The sequence below is a fragment of the Onychomys torridus genome, chromosome 4, assembly GCF_903995425.1.
Source record: "Onychomys torridus chromosome 4, mOncTor1.1, whole genome shotgun sequence".
Classification (NCBI taxonomy): Eukaryota; Metazoa; Chordata; class Mammalia; order Rodentia; family Cricetidae; genus Onychomys; species Onychomys torridus.
In genome coordinates this window covers 6,273,267-6,297,491 of record NC_050446.1, presented here as the reverse complement: position 1 = coordinate 6,297,491, position 24,225 = coordinate 6,273,267, and the positions used below count along the sequence as shown (strand labels likewise).

Genomic DNA, 24,225 nt, shown 5'->3' with positions numbered 1-24,225 from the left:
TCTCTAAGGAAGCGCATTTCCTGCCTCTCTGGGCCCGGCTGGATGAGCTGAGCTCCCTGCTGAGGACGGTCAGACCCCTACCTCCATCTGTGTCCCCAGGCCAGGACCGCTGCCGGCTGCTGTTCAAAAGAGCCCAGTTTCTCTTTCCCGCCAACCAGTCAGCTAGAGACCCCTGCCCTGCTGTGAGTCTCGCTCACTTCTCCTGACTTCTCAGCCGCCACCTCAGAAGGCTGGAGCAGGGACGTGGTCGTTCCGGCCGCCTGCTCCCTTCGGGTCCCCGTGCGAACCCACGCCGTCCCCGGCGCCCACCCGCAGCCCTGCCTCTGGACACCGGATAAGGCCCAGCGCAGAGACTCCCAGGTGGACAGCATGGACCGTGGCATGCTCCCTCTGGCCACTACCCTGCTGCTGGCTCTCTACAGCTTCGTGCCCACAAGTAAGTGTCCAGCGCCCACGGTTGGGGACACAGCCCAGACCAGGCCCTGGGTGTTCCAGGTCCTAATCCTGTGTCTGAGCTCATAGCTGGTAAAGCCACCTCCAACGTGGTAGGAGGCAGGAATGGGATCACCAACTCTTTCAACTCAGTAGGAGTAAAAGATTTCACAGGACGCCAGACTTAAGCGTTAAAAGTAAGCTGTTCACTTTAGCCCTGGCACCTGCTGCGTCCAGCGATCAAGAAGGCCAGGAGCCAGAATGCTGTGCATCCCTGAGAGTACTCCTTCCCTTCTCTGAGCTTCGCATTTGAGGAAGTTCGGGCGGGCGGAGGGTGGGGGGCACAGGAGAAAGCCAGCTCTGGATCCAACTTTGACCTTCTTAATTCCTGGTGTCATCTTGGGGGATGACATTGAGCCCTCTGAGCCAGGGAGGGTGCTGTAGAAAAGGCTTATGGTAACATCGTTTGCCCAAAGAGTTGCCAGCTTCAAGTCTTCTCACTTCTCCCGGGCTTTGCCCAACTCCCGGAACCCCACTGAACCCACAAAGGCCACATGCTCTGCCCTGTCTCTGTTCCCCTTCTCAAGAAGGACACAGGCTCATTTAGGGGTTCTGTGGCTCTTCTCAGCCAGGCTGACAATTGAAAGTCACCCCAGGAAGGGTGGCGAGGACCCCAGACCCCAGTCTCACTCATGGTCGGTCTCAGTGGGGCCTGCTCCTCGGTCACCCCTACCTCTGGACAGCTACCTGCCCACCTGCAGATTCAGGGGATTGTCCGAGGATTGGAATGGGCTGCCAGGAGGCAGGAGCGTGGGGAGGAAATGGGGCCACCCTGGCATCTTAAAGCCTGTAATTGATGGGAAATCTGACACCACCTCGTTGGTCAACCGGAAATTGAGTCTAGAGGCACTGAGTGACTTAGCAGGGATTTGACTCTATGCCTGTGGCCCCCAGAATCCTTACTCTGACCACATGTGACCCTGCAAGATGGCTTCCACGATTATCCCATTTCCCAGAAGAGAAAATGGAGGCTGTGACCCTCCAAGTCCACCTACTATAACAGAGCCTGACCCCAGCCTGGGCCAGGACCCCAGGCACTCTTCCTCTGGGTTTGGGGAGACATGTGAGACCCTTAGGGTCTGACTTGTAGCATGGAAGGTGAGGTGTCAGAGTCTAGGTAACTTTCCAGATTTTAGGTAGCCAATGACAGTGCTACAAATATTCCCTCAGGGCTGATTGCAATCCACTAAGCCTCAGTTCTTATTTGGAAACTAGAATTCAGTGGCACACAGCAATCGCCTCTCCCCCCTACAGACCCGAGGCACAGACACCCTCCAGGGTGCAGAGCAGCAGTTCTCAACCTGTGGGTCTTGAGCCCATAGGGGGTCACATATCAGATATCTGATATTTACATTATGATTCGGAACAGTAGTCAAAGTACAGTTATGAAGTAGCAAAGAAATAACTTTGTGGTTGGGGTCACACAACATGAAAAGCTGTATTAAAATGTCAGCACTAGGGAGGTTGGGAACCACTGGACTGTGGGTGACGGTAAAGTGAGTAAAATCATTAGGAAGCAGTGAGTTCTGACAGTTATTTCCTGTGTGTGTAGCTCAGCGGTAGAGCTCTTGCCTGCCATATGGAAGGTCCTGAGTGAAAAAAAGTTACACACATTTGCACACACACACACACACACCTTATTTTTATTTTATTTCTTGGAAAAGGACTCACTATGTAACCTGGTTGCCTAGGACACAGAACTCAGTGGATGGGGGTGGCAGCTACTTGTGTACATCCCCTTAGAATGGAGGGGGCAAAATTGGACCCAGTCTTCTGGAGCACAACTCAGCAGAATTTTCTAAAGCATAACTTGTGCATGACTTTTCCCCTCGCACCTCAGTTTCAAGTCAGCCTAAGCTGGCTGTGGTGACACACAGTTGTGATCTCAGCACTTGGAAGGCTGAGGCTGTAGCATCCACATGGGTTCCCGGCTGTGTAGACACATGGTGAGTTCAAGGCCAGCCTGGACTACATAGTAATATTCTGTCTTAAAAGAAAAAGTTGGGGCTGGAGAGATGGCTCAGTGGTTAAGAGCTCTGGCTGCTCTTCCGGAGGACCCAGGTTCCATTCCCAGCACCCACATGGCAGCTCACAACTGTCTGTTCCAGGGCATCTGACACCTTCACACCAATGCACACAAAATAAAATTAAATAAATTATTTTTTAAGTCAACCCTAGAGAGTGACTTGTCACCTCTGTAAGGATGTGTGGCCCGTGGAGCACCTGTAATAAACCCCAACAACCAGATTCCACCCAAACGTCCTGCAACAGGGGTTTCATTGAAGAAGTCAGGATGTCACAGAATGCTGTCCAGCAGCATCCACAAAACCGGTGGATCCATTCACCAGGATTCAGAACACACAGTTATGACCCTAAACAGAATCCATTTCTACTAATAAAGCGGCTTGCACAGAGGAAATTCTGGAAGGATGTGCACTCAGTGTGACTGTTTTCCAGGGCGGGATTTTCTAGAGAGGACTTCCTAAGACAAATTCTTCTTCCTGGATTGACTTGTTTTGTTATTTCTTGTGTATAATTGTTTTACCTGCGTGTATATCTGTGTGCCCAGGGAGGAACAGACAGCTGTGAGCCCCCAGGTCGGTGCCAGGAATGCTTCCTCTAGAAGAGCAGCCAGTGCTCTTAACCACTGAGCCAGTGTTGCCGCCCTGGAGTCCCTTTAAAGAACCTGCAAGTGGATGGAGATTCTTAAAGAGCAGCTTAAAAAACAAAACGAAACAAAAAAGGAGCCGCTTAACTAGGTGTTTGCTCCTCAAAGAAAATAGATGAGTGAGGGGTGCTGGGATATAGCTCTGGGGCAGAGCCATGCTTAGCGGGCGGTGGCCTAAGGCTCTGCAAAGAAGAGAGCTAAGGAGAAGGGAAGAGAGGGGAGGGGGGAGGGGGAGGGGGAGAGAGGGGGAGTCACGGTGGACATACCTGTAATACCAGCACTCAGGAGGCAGAGGCAGGGTCAGAAATTTGAGTTCCTATCAAGCTCAAGGCCAAGCTGGACTAAATGAGAACCTGTCTGAAGAGAACAAAGAGAGAGAGGAAGGGAATGGAGTTGGGGAGGAAGAGAGTGGGGGAAATAATTTTTAAAATCTTAGGTCAATGGGCTGACAAAACCGCTCCGTGATAAAGGATTACTGCCAAGGCTGACAACCTGAGTTTGATCCCCAGAATCCACATGGTGGAGAGAGTCATGTGTTTTCCTTTGACCTTTACATGCTATGGTGGACACACACACACACACACACACACACACACATACACACACACACACACACTGATTAAGGCTGGAATGTCATTCAATGGCAGAGCATTTTTCTAGAATATTTCAGGTTCAATCTTCAGTACTGAATAAAACAAAAACAAAAAACACTCCCAGGACTATTAGCAGCTATAAACTGCCTTCTGGGCTTTGCACGGTAATTTTGACCCTTCAGATGAACATGTGAGAGTCTTGTGGACCCTTCTTAAGTGCCATATTATTTTCATGTCACTTAGAATCTATAACCGTCATTTGCTGTTCTGGAATATTCTGTCCCACGCCTGCGCCATCGTTTGAACAGTGAGGCCCTTGTTGAATATTTAAGTGGTTTCTCCTTTTGTTCCAGTTTGGGGCAGCTACCTTTCTCTGTATTTTGGTTTATTTCATTTGGACACTTCCAGCGCTTGTGGCCTGAGCCCCGTGGCTGGGACTAGGCACCTGCGGTTGAGTGGTGTCTCTAGACAGTATGACCTGGAGCCTCCGCGCTGCTGACCACCTGGGTGGGGATCTGGGACACACTGCAGTAGGGGCTAGTGACACAGGGCAGAGACACAACTACCCATGACGTTGAAGCCACATTCCAAACCTCCCCGAAGGAAAGGGGGATGGGCAAGACCTGCGTTAGCCAGGACAGTGGCTCCCTGGGACCTATGGAGACACGGCCACTAAGATTCTCCCTCCACACCCAGTGTTACGCACATCACAACCACCTGAAACTCCAGTTCCAGGGAATCCTGTGCTGGCATCCATAGCCACATGAACACATGCATGTAGTGTACATAAACTCATGTAAGCACACACACATACACATAAATGATCAAATAAACCCTAAATGTTAAAAGAAAAAAAAAAAAAAGATTCTCTCACCTCAGTCAGAGAGACAGAGGGACAGAGGACTTGCTGTGTCACATGTGGTAGTCCTGGGGCCTTGGAGGACAGGTCTGCTCCATGTGCTCCAGGGTTTTCAGGTAGATCTGGGTGAGAGGGAGGTTCTCTTGTGTCTTTGGTGTGTCAGGCCCGTGTACAGATTAGGATGTCCAAGTTCTCAGTAAGTGACAGGCCCTAATTTCTACCCCAGACCATCTGCTCCTGACTCAGCCTCCTTCTGCGTTCTTTGGTGAGGGAGACTTAGAAAGATGGGTGCCTAGTCTGGGGCTCTACCTTTGCCTCCAGATCAGGCTTTGGGGCAGCAGTCCTGCAGGTTGAGGGGGGCCCTCATCCCAGAGTAAATTGCACTTCATTCCACCGGTGCATAAATGGGGTGCTGAGTAGTCAGCTGACATTTTGGGGGAGCTTGCTGTGTACCAGCACGGCACTGCTCGAGGCATGTTGCTCATATCCTCAGATTTAGCTCTGGTCATCCCTTTGTCATAGATGAGAAGACTGGGGTCCAGGAGATAAGAGCAAGGCACACAGACTAGAGTGTATAGCCGGGCCCCCAAACCTTGGAACAGTTGTTTCTATGAGATACCTCAGGGGAGCAGCAAGCATCTTCCTGTAGCTTGATCCCCTCATTTCAGGGACTTGGCCCCTTGTCCTGGCCCTGCGATGGCCTTCCCTCTTAGCTATGACCCTGGGACCCTGCCTCTGTTGTCAGTGTCCCACCTTCTTGCATTTATCCTAGAGAGAACCTCAGGGCATCTCTCAAACCCCAGAGGGAAACTGAGTCCCAGAACAGTAGAAGGGAAGCAGCAAGTTAGGGATAAACCTCAGAACTTCTGCACAAATGTGTGTTCTGGCCCACCGGAGCCCAGAGGAATGCCAGGGACATGGTGAATTACGTTGTCCGTGCGCTGTCCTCTGGGAGTGCAGACAGTTAGAAGTTTACAGCTGCAGCCAGGGGTGGGAGACTGAGGCGAGAGAAGCCAGAATCCAGGATGAGCTCCAGACACAGTGAGTCTTAGGCCAGCCTGAACTGTAGGGAAACCCCGTCTCAAAAAACTACCAACCCAGTACCGGAGAGATGGCTCAGGGGCTAAGAGCACTCAGGACATGGGTTGGGTTCCCAGAACCCATGTCACAGAGCTCACAAGTGCCTTTTTCTTCAGCTCTAGGGGACCCAGTGCCCTCTTCTGGCTTCTGCACACACACACACACACACACACACACACACACACACACACACACACACTCTAATTAAACAAATCCTAAAAAGAGAAAACCAGAGGCTGGAGAGATGGCTCAGTAGTTAAGAACACTTGTTCTTGCAGGGGACCCAGGTTCTATTCCCAGCACCCACATGGTGCCTCACAACCATTTGTAAATTCAGTTCTAGGGCATCTAACTCCTTCTGACCTCTGAGAGCACCAGGCACAGATGTGGTACACACATATACATACACATACACATAAAACATTCATACAGGTAAAAATAAATACATCTCAGGGCTGGAGAGATGGCTCAGTGATTGAGAGCACTGGCTGTTCTTCTGGAGCACCCAGGTTTAATTCCCAGCACCCACATGGCAGTTCACAATTGCCTGTAACTCTACCTCCAGGGGATCCAACACCCTCACACAAATATACATGCAGGCAAAATACCAATGCACATAAATTAAAAATAAATAAATCATTTAAAAAAAGAAAGAATATAAAAAAATACATCTTAAAAAAACATCAACACCCCAGGCCAGCCATGGTGACACACACCTCTAATCCCATCACTCAGGAGGCAGAGACCATAGGGGACATCTTTGGTGAGACTGAGGACAGCCTAAGTTACAGAATAAGACCTTGTCTTAAAATTTAAAAAACAAAGTTTAAGAGATTGCTCAGATAGTAAAATGTTTGCTATGTAAGCATTGAGGGCCTGAGTTCAATGCTCAGAACTTATACAATAATAATAATAATAATAATAATAATAATAATAATAATAATAAACAACCAGGTGTGGTGCTGGGCACATGCAATCCCAGTACTAACGAGGAGACAGGAGGATGCCTGGACTTCACTAGCCAGTCAGCTGAGCCTGCTCAGAGAGCCCCAGGCTAGTGAAAGACGTGTCTCAGAAAATGAGAGTATGGCGACTGAGGAACAACCTGGGTTTAACTGGCTTCACACACATACATGCACAAGCACACGTGCATACACATGTACACCTCACACACTTACACCATACATAAATTAGAAACAAAACAGCCCAAACTTGTCAAAACAGACAGACAAACATAACAAAGCCCACACCTGAGCACCTGTGACTCTGGGACATCAGGTCCCGATGAACCTAAGAAAGGGGTCCCTCCTTCTCTCTCTCTCCTCCTTCTTTCTTTCTTTTTTAGGAATTTTTTTAAAAGTTTTATTTATTTATTATGTATACAGCATGTATTACTGCAGGCTGGAAGAGGGCGCCAGATCTCATTACAGATGGTTGTGAGCCACCATGTGGGTGCTGGGAATTGAACTCAGGACCTCTGGAGAGGCAGTCAGTGCTCTTAACCTCTGAGCCATCTCTCCAGCCCCTTTCTTTCTTTTTGTTTGTTTTTCAAGACAGGGTTTCTCTGTCTAGCCCTGGCCATCCTGGAACTCGCCCGGTCCACAGAGCGAGTTCCAGGATGGCCTCGGACTCACAGAGATCCGCCTGCCTCTGCCTCCCGAGTGCTGGGATTAAAGGTGTGCCCCACCACTAGTGGTGTGCCTGGCTAGGAGGCATCTGTTTCAAGAAGAGGCTAACAATAGTTTTGAAAGCTGAATACAAATTGGTCAGGTAGTCAATAAAAGATGGCCACTGGGGGCTAGACAGATGGCTTAGCAGTTACCAGCACTTGCTATTCTTGTAGAGGACCCAGATTTGGTTCCTTGTAGCCAATGGTAGCATACCACAACTCCAGTTCCAGGGGATCTGATGCCCTTTTCTGGCCTCTCTGGGCACCGCATGCACATGGTGCACACTTACATACATAAAACTAAAATAAATAAATCTTAAAGGATGGGCATTGTTCTGAGGAAGGGCAAAGGCAAGAAGCAAGGTGCTTTTGGAGAGAACTTTACCTCAGGGACTGGGAAGACAGGGTCACCAAAGCAGTTCCTGGGCAACCTCCATTCCTCAGCAGGTGGCTAGCCTGTGAGTATGACAGCCTGAGGATGCGCACCAACTCTGAGGGTAGCACGGGGTTTTCACCGCCACATTGTACAGATCATAATGCTGAGGCATGAAACGGAGGCTGGAAGGTGGTGTGATTAGGGTGGGAACCTTTAGCATTTGTCAACCTCTTTGTCTGTTGACCCCACTTTGGGCTGCGGTGTGGGAATTTGCCCCTGTGGGTGTTGGGAAGCAATGGGAAAGACATACCCGGGGGAGTTGTGTCTTGCTGACGGCCTGACTGGCTGGGCACATCTATGAGGCTGTCATTGGACTCTGAGTAGAGGGTGGCTGGCTGGGTGATGAGGTGACTGAAGAAGACTCTTGTTGGAAAGCATCTTCCTCAGTGTCACGGATATTTGTAGCACCTGTGGGTACCGAGTACTTGACGCATCAGAACTGACTTTCTCCCATAGACACAAAAAGAACATTCTGGATGCCTGAACTTTAAAGCTAGGCCCTGCCGCTGAATCTCCTAGAGAAATTCTTCAGCCTCCCTAAGTACCTGTAAAATGGGCATTAGAACCACCTGGCTACCTCTAAGGTCTGCTGTAAGGACCCAAGGAATTTAGTCATACAAAGCCCCCAGACAGAGAACATGAAGAGGCTTCTGTGATGGGTATTGCACATGCAAATAAGGAAACAGAGACCCAGTATGTAGTTCTCTGCAAGCTCAGGATGAGGCTCAAAGAGGTGAGCAGGCCATCTGGCTCCCTAGCAACTTTATTTGATGGCCTCAAAGAGCTATTAGGGGTGGGATGGGGGCTGGCTGTGTGAGGCCTGTGCTTGTGAGGCAGGGAAGTGTAAGGATGATCCAGACTCTCGCTCAGGAGGTCGGGGTCACCCAGTTCTCCAGGGTGACTTCTGGGCTCCCAGCGGCGCCTCCTCCAACAGTTCCCGGGAGGCCCCGGCCTTTCCCTTGGTGCCAGGGGATTGTTTTCAGCTGGCCTGGGCCCGCCTTGGGCTGCTGGAGACAGGCTCAGGCGTCACCGTCCCTCCTGTCTCCCCATTCTCGTCTGTGGGGTGGGGGCAACCAGTATTCGAAAAGGCCCCAAAATAAATGGGCCTCTTATCTGATCTCCCAGGCTGGCCTGTTATCTGATCATTACATAATGGCCAGGCCCGTGGCCTCTCCTGCTGGCGCTGGCTGACGGCATGGAGGAGGCGGCCCCAGGCAGCCCGGCAATGCCAGAGGAACTAGGGTTCCTGGAAGTCTGGGGAGAGGGGCGGGAAAGTCCAGAGATCTGTAGGCCAGATCCTGGGTCATGTGGGGAGAGGAGTCAGAGACCCAGAGGCCAGGCATATGTATGTATGACCTAAGTATCCTGTCCTTCAGGGTGCAATCTCCCATCTAGGCACGGGCAGCCAAGCAGCCTGTGCTTAAGAATGGCTGGAGTCGGGGGATCAGAAGGGAAGTTGGCGGTGGGAGAGGGTACCAACCCTTGAGTCTAGTGGGGTGAGGGAAACCTCCGTGACTGCCCTGCTCTCCTATTTCATCCCAACCCTTAAACAGAAAAAGCGGGCAAGAAGACTACAGAAAGACCCACCATATGCCCTGCCTCACAACGTGTCCATAAACCTGCAGGGCTGTGTGGTCTCTTCTCTCATTGCTGCTGGAGAGACCAGGAAACTAGAGCCCCAAGTGCTGAAATCATTCCCCAAAGCCATAGCTAGTCAGAATTAGATGCTGGGCCCGGCTCCCAGGAACTTGCTTTGAACAAAAACAGCATATCCCAAACACACTGATGTCCCCAGTATATTGCAGATAGGACTAGAGCAATAGCTGATAAGGTCTGGGCTTCTCTAGCAGACACCTGTACCCGCCCCAGTTCCCTTCCCAGGATGGAGATGAGGGACAGTGTTGACTGGGTGTGAGGTAGCCATCTTACTGCCTTCTCCGACCCCGGTGGCTTTGGGCCCAACAAGCCAGCTACAAAGGTGGACGAAGGCTGGTCCGGCCACAGGCGCCTGGGGTTCAGGAAGAGCCAGCCTGCCCCCATCCCCAGCACTGGCGTCAGCCGGACGTGAAGCCTGGCCCTCCGCACCCATCTTTGATCTCCAAGAAAACAGGAAGTGAGCACGGCAAGATGGAGACACAAACTTCCAAACAGTCTCCCCTTCTCTGTCCCTCCTCCACAGCCCCCCTTCCCCCTCAGCACATTCCTTAGGACGAGGTGTAGGGGCCTCATTTCCTCTTCCTCTTCTGCTGGGTCAGGGCGAAATTCCATTGCTCTCCCTTGGGACCCGTGTTTCCGGCCGCCCTGCAGCAGGCTGTGAGGCCTGCTCCATCACCGCCTTCCAACCTGGGCAGCTCCCGGTGAGGCAGGAAATTCCCTCCACAGAAGCAGTCTCTCAGGGACGGACACTTTGAGGTCAGAAGAGGGGAAGCAGGCTCCCTACCTTATCCCCCATCTTCCTTTGGACCGAGGTCACCTAACACAGCAAATAAAAATAGTGGAGAGCCGGGCACTGTGGCTCACACCTTTAATCCCAGCAATGAGGAGGCAGGGACAGTTGACCTCTGTGAGTTTGAAGCCAGCCTGGTCTACAGAGTGAGTTCCAGGACAGCCAGAACTATTACACATAGAAACCTTGTCTTGAAAAACAACAATAACAACAACAAAAGAAACCCAAAAAACAAAAAGCAAATGTCATTGTATCCAGATGTGATGGTGCACACCTGTAATCCAGCATTTGGGAAGTGGATGCAGGATGATCAGGAGGTCAAGACCATCCCTGACTTTATGACAAATTTAAAGCCAGACTGGGTTACATCAAACTCTGTCTCCAAATAATAATAATAATAATAATAACAATAATAATTTTTTTAAAGAATAAGAATGTACTTGGTATTTTTTTCTCCTAGGGCTGGGAATTGAACCCAGGGCCTTGCCAATGCTCGGCAAACATTCTACCACTGATCTACATTCCCCCGCCCCCATCACCTTCTTCCCTGACCCACTTTCCCACTGTGTTTTCCCGCAGGTCTTGCAGAAAGTGTCTATTGTAATCTACAGCCTGTGGACCCCAGCAGGGGTGAGGTGACATACACCACCAGCCTGGTCTCTGAGGGCTGCACAGCTCAGGTTTCCGATGCTACACATGAAGTGCACGTTCTCTTCCTGACCTTTCCCAAGGTGAGCACCTCTGGCATGTCAGTGGGAACCCACGGGAAGCAGAGGCATCCTTGTGAAGGATACCTTCCCTCGGCTGGTGCTGGGGCAGTAGCTGGGACTTCACTGGGAGGGCCCCTAGGGAGTGGCCTTCCGGTAGCAGGGATGAAAGCATTTGCAAGGCCCTGCTGGAGGGCAAGTGAAGCGGCTGGCTCACCCGGTGAGGGTGCTCTGGCTCACCCGGTGAGGGTGCTCGCCACCAAGTGTGATGACCTTTCAACTCGCTGAACCTACACAATTGAAGTAAAGAGCAGACTCCCTCAAGTTTTTTCTGACTCTTCTCCTGCGTGTGTGTGTGTGTGTGCGCGCACACACACACACATTACATAAATAAATGTTAAAATTTTTTTTTTTTTTTTTAAGAAAGGACCCAGGTAGAAAAGAGCTAGGTAAGCGAGTCAGTGTGAACCAGGGGGCTTGTGCCCAAACACCTCTAGTGACAGGGCTGTTGTAGCTTTTCAGAGGACATGACTCCACTCTAACCTGGACTTTGGAAAAAGAGTTGAATTCCAGACTCCTTCACATCAAACATCTGTGACCCCATCAAGCATCCTCTGAGATCCCAAATCAGCAAAGCCAGCCTCCAGCTGTCCAGATGTGTAACCCATTTGTCAAATGCTTACTGTGTGCTAGGTGCCGGGCTCTCTCCTACTGTCTGCTAGGAGCTGGCATTTTTCTTTGTTTGGTTGGTTGTTGGGTTTTTGCATTAGGGTTCATGTAGCCTAGGCTGGCCACAAACTTGCTATATAGCTAAGGATGTCTCTGAACTGATCCTCCTGCCTCCACCTCCAAAGTGCTGGTACTATAGACACATGTCAACACATCTGAGACTCAGGGCCTCGTGCCTGCCAGGCAAACACTTTACCAAACACTCTACATCCCTAGACACACACACACACACACACACACACACACACACACACACACATAGTGTGGTGTGTATATGGTATATGTGTGTGTGGGATGTGTGTGTGTGTTTGTGTGTGGGGGATGTGTGTGTGTGGTGTATGTGTGTGTGATGTGTGTGTGTGTTTGTGTGTGGGGGATGTGTGTGTGTGTGTTTGTGTGTGTGGGATGTGTGTGTGAGTGTGGGATGTGTGTGGTGTGTGATGTGTGTGATGTATGTGTGTGAGTGTGTGTGTGTGAGTGTGTGAGTGTGTGTGTGTGTGTGTGTGTGTGTGTGTGTGTGTATCTTCTCAAGGGCTCATCACAGTCTATTGCTATTCTCATTTTTTGGAGGAGGAAACTGAGTGTAGCCTTGAGAACTAAACATGAACCTAAAGCCAGAGTTCACACCAGAATCCTAGGGACCTCAGAAGCAAATTTGGGTGTCATCGGCCTGTCTGGGATGCAGCCCACACTTAGCTAATGTGGACTAAGGCCACAAGAATGAATTAGGAGCGTGGGGTAAATTTGTGACCAGCCTGCCCCTAAAACTGTTGAGTTGGCTAGCATTTGTGCAGTGATAAGAAGGTGCCCAGACCACCAATATCGGGGGCCCTGCCTGCCACAAGGACTGTGGGCTTTGATAACCCCAAGGTACAGATAGCGCCAAATACATTTTATGTGGCTTCCATAAGCTTTGTAATTCTTTTTCAAGTTTGGTAATGATATAGGAAAATAAGGAGCTTCCTGCAGGTTCGTTTCGTTTGTTCTGAGGTTTGTTATTCAAGAGGGCCTTGCACCTCTTCTGGGTCATTCGGGACCCTGACAGCAGAGCCAGGCAGAGGAAGGCCCTAGCCAAATAGCCAGATCTCTGGGACACACATGCTCTAGCCAGGACTCAGGACTCAGGTGCAGGCCACAGGGCAGGGTATCTCAGCTGCTAAAGGCTTAGGCAGGGGGGGCTTCCTGGAGCAAGTGGCAACACAGACTAGCCAGGACGTCCTAAGTGTGGTAGGCAGTGGGCACAGCAGGGGAGAGAGTGCCTGCAGAGGGGAGGCGCTGTCTGCTGGGATTCTGCATGTGATCCGCAGGACCCTGCAGACCACCTAAGAACAAAGCTGGAGAGGAAAGATATGTCACTTTTTAGGAGCCTGGTTTTTATCTATGAGCGATGACGTCCATTGAAGGGTTTTGAAGGTTGTGCTGTGGTGCCACAGGAACTCATGACATAGTCCAAGGATTCTAGAGTTTGTGGCAACAGAGTCTCCCTGTAGCCCTCTGCCCCTCCCAGGGAACTCGGTCCGTAGATCATGTGACTTCTGACCCACCAAACCAGGCAAAGCACTAGAACTCTGAAGGATATGTATTTAAGGGGTGGTGGAGAGAGCCAGGGTCCAGGAGACCTAAGTCCAGCCCTGCATCTGTCATCGGCCTGCACCTCAAATAGTGCATGGGATGCAGAAGATGCTCCCCTCATATTTTCCTTGGGTTCAGAGGCTCGCCCAAGAATGAAACTGTAGTATCTAGTCCCGGGCTTGGCCTATTCTGAATAATTAACATGTTCCATCAACGATCGTGTGGTAAATGCAATCGTGTGGTAAATGCATTCATGTGTGACCATGATACAGAGTTTAGGAACACAGCTTCTAGTCCTGCACTGTAGCATGTGACGGAAATCCCAATTACTTAGGAAGCTGAGGCAGGAGGATGGCTTGAAAAACTAGGTTTCAGGTCATCCTGGGCAACATCATGAGAGTTGGCTCAGAAAACAAACTAAGAAGAGAGAATGGATTCTGGAGCCGGTCGGCCTCACTTGAACTTTGGCTAACTTCATGGCTGCATCGCTTTGTTGGCGACCTGTCCGAACCCTTTCCTTCCCACGGGAAACTCGGAGACAATGATACTCATTCCTACCTTGCAGGTAGTTACTCTGAGACTCCGGTGGGTAATGCAGGCAAAGCACAGAACCTGCCCAGAGTGAAAGCTCAGGACCTGGCAGCTGTTGTTAGTGTTATTACTTCTCTCTCTCTCTCTCTTTCTTTGTTTTTCGAGACAGAGTTTCTCTGTGTAGTTTTGGTGCCTGTCCTGGATCTCGCTTTGGAGACCAGGCTGGCCTCGAACTCACAGAGATCCTCCTGCCTCTGCCCCCCCCCCCCCAGTGCTGGGATTAAAGGCATGCGCCACTACCGCCCAGCTATTATTACTTTTTTCTAGTCTCCATTTCTCACCTGAAAATACCTGGGTGTGACCCAGCTTCCAACATGTTCCAATCATTTTTTGAACTTCACATGAGTTTGAACCCTCTGGAGAAGAAGAGGCCGAGCCTGCAGAGCCATTAGTTCCTGGCTTCCTAGTCTCAGGAATAGTGGGTGTCTGCAGCTCTGTTCAGTCTTGGGCTGTGGCCACTGAGACGCCTGGGACTTGCCTGGGACTTGCTTTCCTCCCAGACAGTCTCTAAGAACAAGGTCCACACAACAGGCCCTCACCACCAACTCTGCCCAGGTGCTTGCTATGTGCCCAGCCTGTGGTCAAGGATACAGACAGAAAACAAAACTGAGCCGCTCACAGGCCGAAGACTGCTACACTTGGGTGATGCAATGAGCAGTGTTGGGGAGCATGAGAACTGTGGGTGACAAGAAGACAGCCACAGGTTGTGGAAAGAAAGGGATTGGGGGCTAGACCTGGAGCTCAGTTGTTACAGTGCTGTCTGTCGTGTGTGAAGCCTGGCTTTGATGCCCAGCGTCTCACCAACAAGGGCAGGGCTACCGCACTCCAGAAGCAGATGCAGGAGGGCAGAAGAGGTGGAGGTTCAGCAGTTCAGAGTTTCAGAAACCCGAAATTCTGTTCCCAGCACCCACATCAGGCAGCTCACAACTGCCTGTAACTCCGGCTCCAGAGGATCCAATCTTCTGGCCCCATAGACACCCACATACAGACACATACACATAATTAAAAATCATTGTTTTTAAGTTCAAGGTCATCCTAGCCTATAGAGAGAGTTTGAGGCCAGCCTGAGCTACAAGAAGACTGAAGACATTGTCTCAAAAAAATAAGAAAGAAAAAGAAAAAAAAGAAAAAGAAAGAAAGAAAAAGAAAAGATAGAACTATCTATGTCCAGCTAGAAAGCAGAGTCAAGCACATGAGACAGAGAACAGGGCACATGCAAAGGCCTAACAGCCATAGGCATTAGCTGACAGGTCTAGTGGGACTGCCTCTGCTGACCCCCTTTGTCAGTCTCTGGCACAGAGAGATGGCTTTCCCGTCCATCCCCACATGGCCTCAGAACCCTCATGTTTCCTGTGCGTGGGCTGCAGATGAGTAATTGCAGCCAAGAACCCCAGGGAAGTGACAATTGGGGTGTGTGTCTCTGTCTCTCTGTCTGTCCTTCCATCTGGTGTGTGTGTGTGTGTGTGTGTGTGTGTGTGTGTGTGTGTGTGTTGAGGAAGTCTGTAGACAAACCTGGAGCTGCTGAGCAGGGTTTATCTCTCTGAGTCCCCAAAGGACAGGCCGGAGCCTGGATTCCGGGAGGGACCTAAGGTCACATCCTGACCTTCAAGACAGGAACAGCCTGGTGTCTCAGCGATTCCCATCAGGCTGATTACGCTGCTCTGTGTCCCAGACGTGGACAGCCAAGAGTGGTTGGCTGCTGACTCGCTCCCCTCCTGGGCAAACTCAGGGAGCCCCTTCCTAAAGATTGGAGCCAGCCAGGCTCTGACTCATGCCTAGGCAGAGGGAGCAGACAAGCTCCTGAGGCAGAAAGCAAGCCAGTAGGAACCTCCAACAGTCTTCCTCAGACTGTCACGGGAGAATGTGAGGGGCTATGGAAGGCAGGGTGGCCCGCAATGAGCAGCCTCGCTGTCACCACCCACCCAACCCCCCACCCTCCCCACCCCATCCACCAGTAGCAACCCTGCTCCACAGTGGGAAACCTGTAGCGCTGAACAGTATACCTGGAGTCCCTCCCTGGAACTGCAGATCCTGCCCTGCCCGGTGTACCCAGGGCCCCTGAACCTCCTGCTCAGCTGTCTCTGAGCTTGTTCTGTAGGCTGCAGGGGAGTGAGTCTCGTTATAGCCTCCAAAAAAGGACCTTGCTGGCCTGATGTGAGTTCTTTGTACCTGAAGAGTGCCAGAGTCAGCTCTGGGGGAGGTACAAGACAGAGCTGGGGCTTCTGGGCGGGGCTTCCCGCATCTGGACTCTATCAGAGCAGGGCCCTGGGACTGAGCTGCCTTTGTGCCCTTGTCCTGGGCCTCACAGATGATGAGAAGGTTAGGGACAGCCAGAGCTACAGAGTGAGAGCCTGTCTTGAAAAGAACAAAAACAAAATCACCACTAACAAAATTGTAGTGTCCTTTCTTACCTCTTCCAGCAGTCTGGGTCTGAGGTGTTCTTCGTCAGTTGTCAGGACTGGCTTCCATCTGCTTGGCTGTTTGTTTTTCATGCTTCCATGTGAAGCCTTTGGGCATCTTTGCTGGTTAAGTGTGCTTCTTGAGACAGCATATAGCTAGTTCTTATTTTTATCCAGTCCTTTAGTCTGTGCTGTTGAACTTGGGGCGGTTCTTGTGCCTTCCAAGTGTCAGGATTACAGGCATGTGCTACTGTACCTAGCTCAAACACAATTTCTTTTAAAAATATTTTCAGAGCTGGGAGTGATGGCCCACGCCTTTGATCCCAGCACTCAGGAGGCAGAGGCAGGCAGATCTCTGTGAATTCAAGGCCAGCCTGGTCTACAGAGTGAGTTTCAGGACAGCCAGAGCTATCCAGAGAAACCCTGTCTAGAAAAAAAAAAAAAGAATTTCAGACCAGATGTGGTGGCACACGCCTTCAGTCCCAGCACTTGGGAGGCAGAAACAGGCAGATGTCCGTGAATTTGAGGCCAGCCAGAGCTACACAGTGACACCCCGTCTCAAATCAAAACAAAAAGCTGGGCAAGGTTTAGTCCCATTATTGGAGAGGCAGAGGCAGGTGGATCTTTGAGTTCAAGACCAGCCTGCCAGTCAAGATTACATAGAGAGAGACCCTGTCTCAAAAAAAGAAAAAAAAAAAAATCAGAATAGGGCTGGAGAGATGGCTCAGCTATCAAGAGCACCTCCTGCTCTTGTAGAGGATGCCAGTTGAGTTCCCACATCCACGTAAGGTGGCTCGCAGGGGATCTGACTCCTTCTGGTGCATTTGCCACAAACTGAAAATATTTCTCTCAGGAGGCAGGCATGATGGCATATACCTATAACCCCAGTACTCAAAGGCAGAGGCAAGAGGATGTTAAGTTCAAGACAATTTGGACCAAGCATAGTGTCACATTCCTGTTTCCCAGTTCCTCGGGTAACTGAGGCAGGAGAATCACTTGAGTTCAGGGCAAGGCCCTAACTCTTTAAAAAAAAAAAAAGGAGAATCCCATCTGGGGTATTAGAATCTACTGATGCATCTGGGGGTAGGGGTGAGTCCATTGAGCAGCTATGAGGCCCAGTCACTCTGTGTCCTTAAGTACATGAGCGGGTACATTGTCTAGCTCATCCTCCAAACCAGGAAACTGAGGCCCACAGAGGCAGAGTGGCTGTCCAGAGCCATAGCCCACGTTTGAAGTCAGGTTTATCTGGCTCTGAACTCTTTACCCTGCCGCTCTTCCTGTGTGTACTGTCTGAGTCTGCTCAGGCAGACCCAGGGCCTCCTCTGGGCTGGCCCTGGGAGGGTGGGGGCTACAGGCAGACCCAAGGCTCCACTGCTAGAAGAATTGCTGGAAACAGCTTTCTATAAGTGGCTACTAGTACTCAGGGCCTCTTCACCGAAATCCCCCTTTCCCGACACCAACCACTGGGCTAACAATGGCTTCTGAGGGACGGCTGGTATAAAAATAGCAACTGGTCTCCCACCCACCCACTCAGGGCAAGGAGCTGGCACATATGTCATCCTGGCTGGGCCTCAAGATGCCCAGGAGCGGAGCCCATCCTGGAAATGGGCAGCCCAAGCTGTGGGCTGGTGGCCCCTTTCTTTACCTCTCAGGGGATGAAATCGGGAAGTCAGCATGCGTGCAAATGGCCACCACTGTGAGTCAGGGTGGAGGGAAAGGACCTGTTTGCTGTGGAAACCCTGGCTGAGTTTGTCTATAGTCATCAGCTAGGTCTGGGAGCATGGAGCCTCTGGGAGCCCTGCTTTTCAGCCTTCCCATGTTCCCACAGTGCTCACTGTGACCCTGGCTGGTGACTGCCCTGTTTTGGGCCTCAGTTTCTGGTTTCTCTTAGCCACCCCACCCCAGCCCTCTGTAGGGAAGGTCCTGGAACAGCAGAGTGGCAGGTTTGCTTTATGAATTCTGGACGAATTGCTGAGACTTGTCACAAGCATCCCAAAGTCCCAGACTCTTGCCCTCTACTCCCCGTAACATGCCCAAGATTGTTACACAGAGAAACCTTGTCTCGAAAAACCAAAGACCAAACAAACAAACAAACAAAAACAATCTTGGCTGTCCTGGAACTTGCTCTGTAGACCAGACTGGCCTCAAACTCACTGAGGTCTGTGTGCCTCTGCTTCCTGAGTGCTGGGATTAAAGACGTGCACCACCATTGCCCAGTTAGAGTCAAATTTTAAACCCATTAGTAAACATTAATATGGACTGGGGATACAGCTAAATGGCACGCATGCACGAGACTGGGTTTGCTTCCTCAGGTTGCAGATTGTTTATTATTATTATTATTATTATTGACACTTGAAATGTATCTTTTTTCTACTATAAACTACTATGAGAATACTTATGTAGGGGTTGGGAATTTAGCTCAGTGGTAGAGCGCTTGCCTAGCAAGCGCAAGGCCTTGGGTTCAATCCTCAGCTCCAAAAAAAAAAAAAAAAAGAGAATACTTATGATGTAAGAATAATAACCTAGAGGCTCTCAGGAGGGCTCAATGGATAAAGGCATTTGCCACCAAGCTTGATGACCTGAGTTTGAGCCCTAAGTCCCACATAGTGGAAGGAGAAAACAGACTCCACAAATGTGTCCTCTGACCTCTACATGTGCACACGCCTGCACACACACACACACACACACACACACACACACACACACACAGAGTAAATAAATAAATCCAAGAGGAAAAGCTAACCTTGTGCTGGGAGACAGCTCAAGCCGCACAAGCCTGAGCACCTAGGTTCAGATCACTAGCACCGACCCAAAAGCCGGATGTGGCTGTGTTCCCTCTAACCCCAGTGCTGGGGAGGAGGGACAGCTGAGTCTCCAGGACTTGCTGGCCAACCAGTCTAACCAAAATTGCAAGTGCCAAGAGAGATCCTGCCTCAAAAACTAAAATGGAGAATGGGAGAGAAATATACCCCAAATTGAACTCTGGCCTCTACATGTGCACATACGGGCAAGTGAGTCTATGCATGTGCATATAAACATACACACACTAATAAGAAAGAAAGAAGGGGCTTGGAGAGATGGTTCAGTAGTTAGTGCACTGGCCACTCTTCCATAGGACCCAGGTTCAATACCCCATTATGACTGCCTGTAACTCCAGTTCCAAGGGATCTGACGTCCTCTTCTGGCCTCCACAGGCACCAGGCATGCATATGATCAACAGACATACAAATAGGCAAAACACACATACACAAAAATAAAATGATAATGACTTTTTTTAAGAATTAAAATAAGGGCTGGAGAGGTGGCTCAGAAGTTAAGGAACACTGATTGCTCTTCCAGAGGTCCTGAGTTCAATTCCCAGCAACCACATGGTGGCTCACAACCATCTGTGATGAGATCTGGTGCCCTCTTCTGGCCTGCAGGGATATGTGCAGACAGAACATTGTATACATAATAAATAAATAAATACATACATACATACATAAATCTTTAAAAAAAAAAAAAAGAATTAAAATAAGAGCCAGGCGTTGGTGGCGCACGCCTTTAATCCCAGCACTCGGAAGGCAGAGCCAAGCAGATCTTTGTGAGTTCCCGAGGCCAGCCTGGTCTACAGAGTGAGTTCCAGGACAGGCGCAAAGCTACACAGAGAAACCCTGTCTCAAAACCCCCTCCCCCCAAAAAAGAATTAAAATAAGAATAATAACCTAAAGAGAACACAACATGACAAAAGCCACTCGCCGCTCATTGAAAATAAAGTGATATTATTTGCTCTTTCCTCCTGTTGTTTTAAAGAGTGAGCTTGAACACGAGTGATTAACAGGGCCATTTACTGAGTAGCGGAAATATCTCTGAGCAGGTTTTTCCAGGGGCTGAAACGCTTGTCTCTGGCTTTGTGACATCAGTCGGGAAACAACAGGGATGATTAGAAGCCAGACTCTAAAACTTTCCACTAATGTCTTGTAAACCCGTTGCTCTCCTCTCTCATGGAGGAGACTTTGGAATCAGCAGTGAGGCTGCACGCTGCACAGGAACTGCCAGAGACTGTGTCTGGGAGGATTTCCATTGTCTTTGTTCTCCAGACACCATGCGGCTTCTAAGGCACTGAGCTGGGCCCTCCTCTCCTGTTCCTCTCCCCCACCACCCCAACCCATGGGCTCAGAAGACTTTTGATCTGGCCAACTTTTCTTTCTTGTCAGAAAGGTGTGACATTCCAGCCTTCCATGTAATCATGAGCAAGTGACCTCACCTGTGACTGTTTCCTAATTTGTGAGAATTTTAATGGTACCTCCCTCTTAGGTTGTGTACGTGGGCTCGTGTATAAATGTAGGTGGAACCAGGGCCTGTGCATGTGGTCTGTCACTGAGCCACATCTCCAGCTCTTGGGAATGCCTCAAAGTGAGCTGGCATCAGAGTGGCCTCCCAGGGACAACCAGAGAAGAGAGGAGTCACTGCCCCCCCCCCCCTCCGTGCATAGGACATTCTTTAGATGCTCATAGGCCTGGTCTACAGCAGGTGCTCAACAGAAATCATCCTGAGTGATGTGATGGCACGTACCTGAAATTCCAGCACTTGGGACACTGAGATAGGTAGGAAGAATGAAGAGTTCGAGGCCAGCCTGAGCACAAAGCAGTCAGGAGAAGGAGGTGGAGGAGGAAAGGAAGGGCCAGTCTTGAAGTTCTGACTGTTGGATGAAGCTAAGAATCATCTTAATTAGTTTTTCCTCTTCTTGGGCTGGTTGGGAGCAATCTCTCTCATTCACTCAGCTTTTTAACTTTGTCATTGGTTGTTGCTGTTTAATTTGTACGTATTCACTTATTGTGTCTGTGTGCTTGTGTGTGCTTGTGCATGCTTGTGTGTGCTTGTGCCGCAGCACTGGTGTAGAGGTCAGTGGATGGCTTGTAGGAGTCCGGTCTGTCCCTCCACCATGTGGGTTCTGGGGATTGAACTCAGGGTGTCAGGCTTGGTGGCCATGCTCACTGAACCATCCCAACAGTCCCTCACATGTTGTCTAGGCATGTGAGAGGCCAGGTGCACACAGGTACCTGCCATGTCAAGCCGAGCAGGGACCATGGAATGACTGTCAGCCATACGTGAATCATCCCTGCCCCACCCCCTGCAAACCCGACTCATATATCTGTGTCCCTGACTCTTCCCCAGGTGTCACAGCTGGAGCTGACTCTTCAGGCATCCAAACAAAATGGCACTGGGACCCGAGATGTGTTCCTGGTCCTTGTTTCCAATGAAACTGTCTTGGTGAAGCTCCAGGCCCCGGAAATCCCACTGCACCTGGCCTACGTGAGTGTGTGACCCCTAACCCCAGGCCAACTGTGGGAAACCCCTGCCTGATGTCCCTCTCTGTGAGCCTGATGTCCGGTGGCCATGATTCAAAATGGCTGTACCTTGAGTTTCACAGCCCTGACGTAGAACACCCAGGGATGAATGGGACCAGGAGGTGGATGGATGCAGCAATTCAGGACACTATAAAGGAAGGATGGGGGGTAGCGACAGGACCAGAAGGTAGGCCCAGTGGAGGTGGAGGTGGGGCATAGAAGTGAAGACCCTCTCACAGATGGACACATAGACCAGTGTGGTAAAAGCTCTGTGGAAAATGCCCTCCCAAACCAAATGGAAAGGCACAGCTTCCCTTCCCAGAATGCCCTTCCCCTTCGTACTGAGTAGAGGGATCAAGTCAGTCACTGACCTACACTTGAAACACTAAGGACCTCTGGCTGGAGGGTTGCTGCTGCGACCCATTCCAGCTAAGGTTGCATCTTTTTACTTGAACACTCACAGCAAGAGCCTTGAATCCTCTGTGTGCATATCACCACCCACAGGCCAGAAGCCTGTCTTGTGTCAGGCCGCAGCCAGGAGACTGACACAGGCCATGCCCTTAGTCTCTGTCGGAGCCCTGACTTACTGAGGTTAATGCCTGCAGAGCAGACAGTGTGCTCCACTGCAGCCCTCACGGTCAGACAGTCTTCCTTAACACCTAGCCTGAAGCCCTTCTGGGGCTGCAGTTACTTCAGCCACAAGGAACTTGGAGTCAATGGCCCTGCTTCCTCTAACCCTTCTCTCCTCGGGTCACCTCCTCCAGGAAGTCTGCCTTCCCTTTCTTAGCCCACCAGAGCCCAGGGGAGCCTAAGGGAGCAGTGAGGCTTTGGATCCACAGATTCCCTGTTCCCAGACAGCCAGTGCACTGGTCCTGGCTCTTGTTTCTTCTTAAACTTTATTTTATGTGTCTGGTGTTTCGTATGCATGTGTGTCTGTCTGTGCACCACCTGTGTACCTTGTGCCTGCGGAGGCCAGGAGAGTGTTGGATCCCTAGGGCTGTAGTTACAGATGGTTGTGAGCCACCATGTGGGTGCTGGGAATCGAACCTGGGTCCTGTGGATGAGCTCTTCAACACTGAACCATCTCCCCAGACCCTTCCCTTTTTGTTGTTATTCTTGTTGCTGCTTATTTAAGGCCCCCTCTGCTTCTTCAGTAATGATGTCTATCTGTTTTCTGATGGTGAGATCCCCCTCTGTCTTTCAATCATTCATTATTTCCCATGCTTCTCATCTTTCCTCCCCATTGCCCCCTTCTCCATGCATTGGGGGCACCTACCAGGTGGCAGGTGTTGAGGGTTTTTTTTTGTTGTTGTTGGTGGTGGTTTTTTCAAGACAGGGTTTCTCTGTGTAGCTTTGGTGCCTGTCCTGGAACTCACTGTAGCCCAGGCTGGCCTTGAACTCACAGAGATCCGCCTGCCTCTGCCTCCCGAGTGCTGGGATTAAAGGTGTGCACCACCACCGCCCAGCCTGTGGCAGGTGTCAAGAGGCGGCTGGTACAGTAGGATCCCCAATGAACAAAGACAGTGTCTGCAAGGTGTCCAGAACTGTGTGGGGATGTGCACCGAGGTTTCCCTCACATACCCTCAGAGTGGAGGGATACAGAGTAGCTAGTGTTGACATTCTGTAAGGCTTGAATGAGTGCCTCATGGTGAGGGCAAGGCTGGGAAAGACGGATGAACGAATGTGTGCTCTCTGTAGCACTCGTGTGCAGGAGAGAGCTGGGACAGACGTGGCTGTGCTAGAAGAGGTACCTGGGGCTCTGGGCTAACTGATGACTTGGAGCCTTGACATTCTTGGTTCTGGCCTCTTTTCTGCCAACTGACTGAGCTGACTCCCTAAACTGGTTTCTGACCTGCATGGTCAATAGTGATTCAGCACTCTGTGTCTCCACAGGACCCCAACAAGACCATCTTTCCAGAGAAGCCAGGAGTCAGCAGCACACTATTGCCATCCCTTACCTCCAGGAAGCAGACCCTTGACTGGGCAGCCAAAAAGAGTGCCATCACCTCAGTGGCCGCACTGGATAACCCCAAAAGCATTGTCCTCCGGCTGGGCCAAGGTCAGCTTCCTTACTTTCCTCTGGGTTCAAGTTCAATTGCAGAAACTGAGCAAACTCCAGACTGGGGTACTACCAGCCCATGGTGGCACGTGATTTGCCCAAAGTCACACATGGCTGGATGATGCCCTTTGCGGCCAGTGACTGCTGCTTCATCAAGTATCAGATGAGAAATGCTAGATTTTTTCTTCACCTTGAAAATCCCAGCCCAAGGGACTAAAGATGTGGCTCAGTTGGTAGAGTGCTTACCTAGCATTAAGCCCTGGATTCCATCTCCAACGATACACAGACATCATGGTGGCACAGACCTGGAATCCCAGCACTAGGGGAGTGGAGTCAGGAGAATAAGGTATTCAAGATCACCCTTTGCAACATAGCAAGTTCAAGGCTAGCCTGGGCTACATGAGACCGTGTCTTTAAGAGAGGAGTGCTGGGGAGAAGGCTCAGAGTGTCATGATTGCCACACAAGCATGAGCACCCATGTGCAAAACTGTCCCTGGTGATATACACGTGTAACCCCAAAGCTGGGGAGGCAGAGACAGGGGGATCCCAGGGGCTTGCTGGCCAGTCAGTCTAGCTAACTCAGGGAGCTCCAGGT

At 50.5% G+C, this 24,225-nt stretch overlaps 1 protein-coding gene across 1 annotated transcript in view; it reads left to right on the top strand.

Annotated features, from left to right (window-relative positions):
* Nucleotides 1-24,225, top strand: part of Eng (endoglin) — a 36,578-nt gene continuing 12,353 nt past the window's right edge. The window contains exons 1-4 of the mRNA XM_036184621.1: nucleotides 1-436; nucleotides 10,823-10,974; nucleotides 21,399-21,536; nucleotides 23,465-23,630. Coding sequence (XP_036040514.1) covers nucleotides 370-436; nucleotides 10,823-10,974; nucleotides 21,399-21,536; nucleotides 23,465-23,630 — 523 coding nt within the window. The 5' untranslated portion in view covers nucleotides 1-369. The remainder of the gene's footprint in view (nucleotides 437-10,822; nucleotides 10,975-21,398; nucleotides 21,537-23,464; nucleotides 23,631-24,225) is intronic.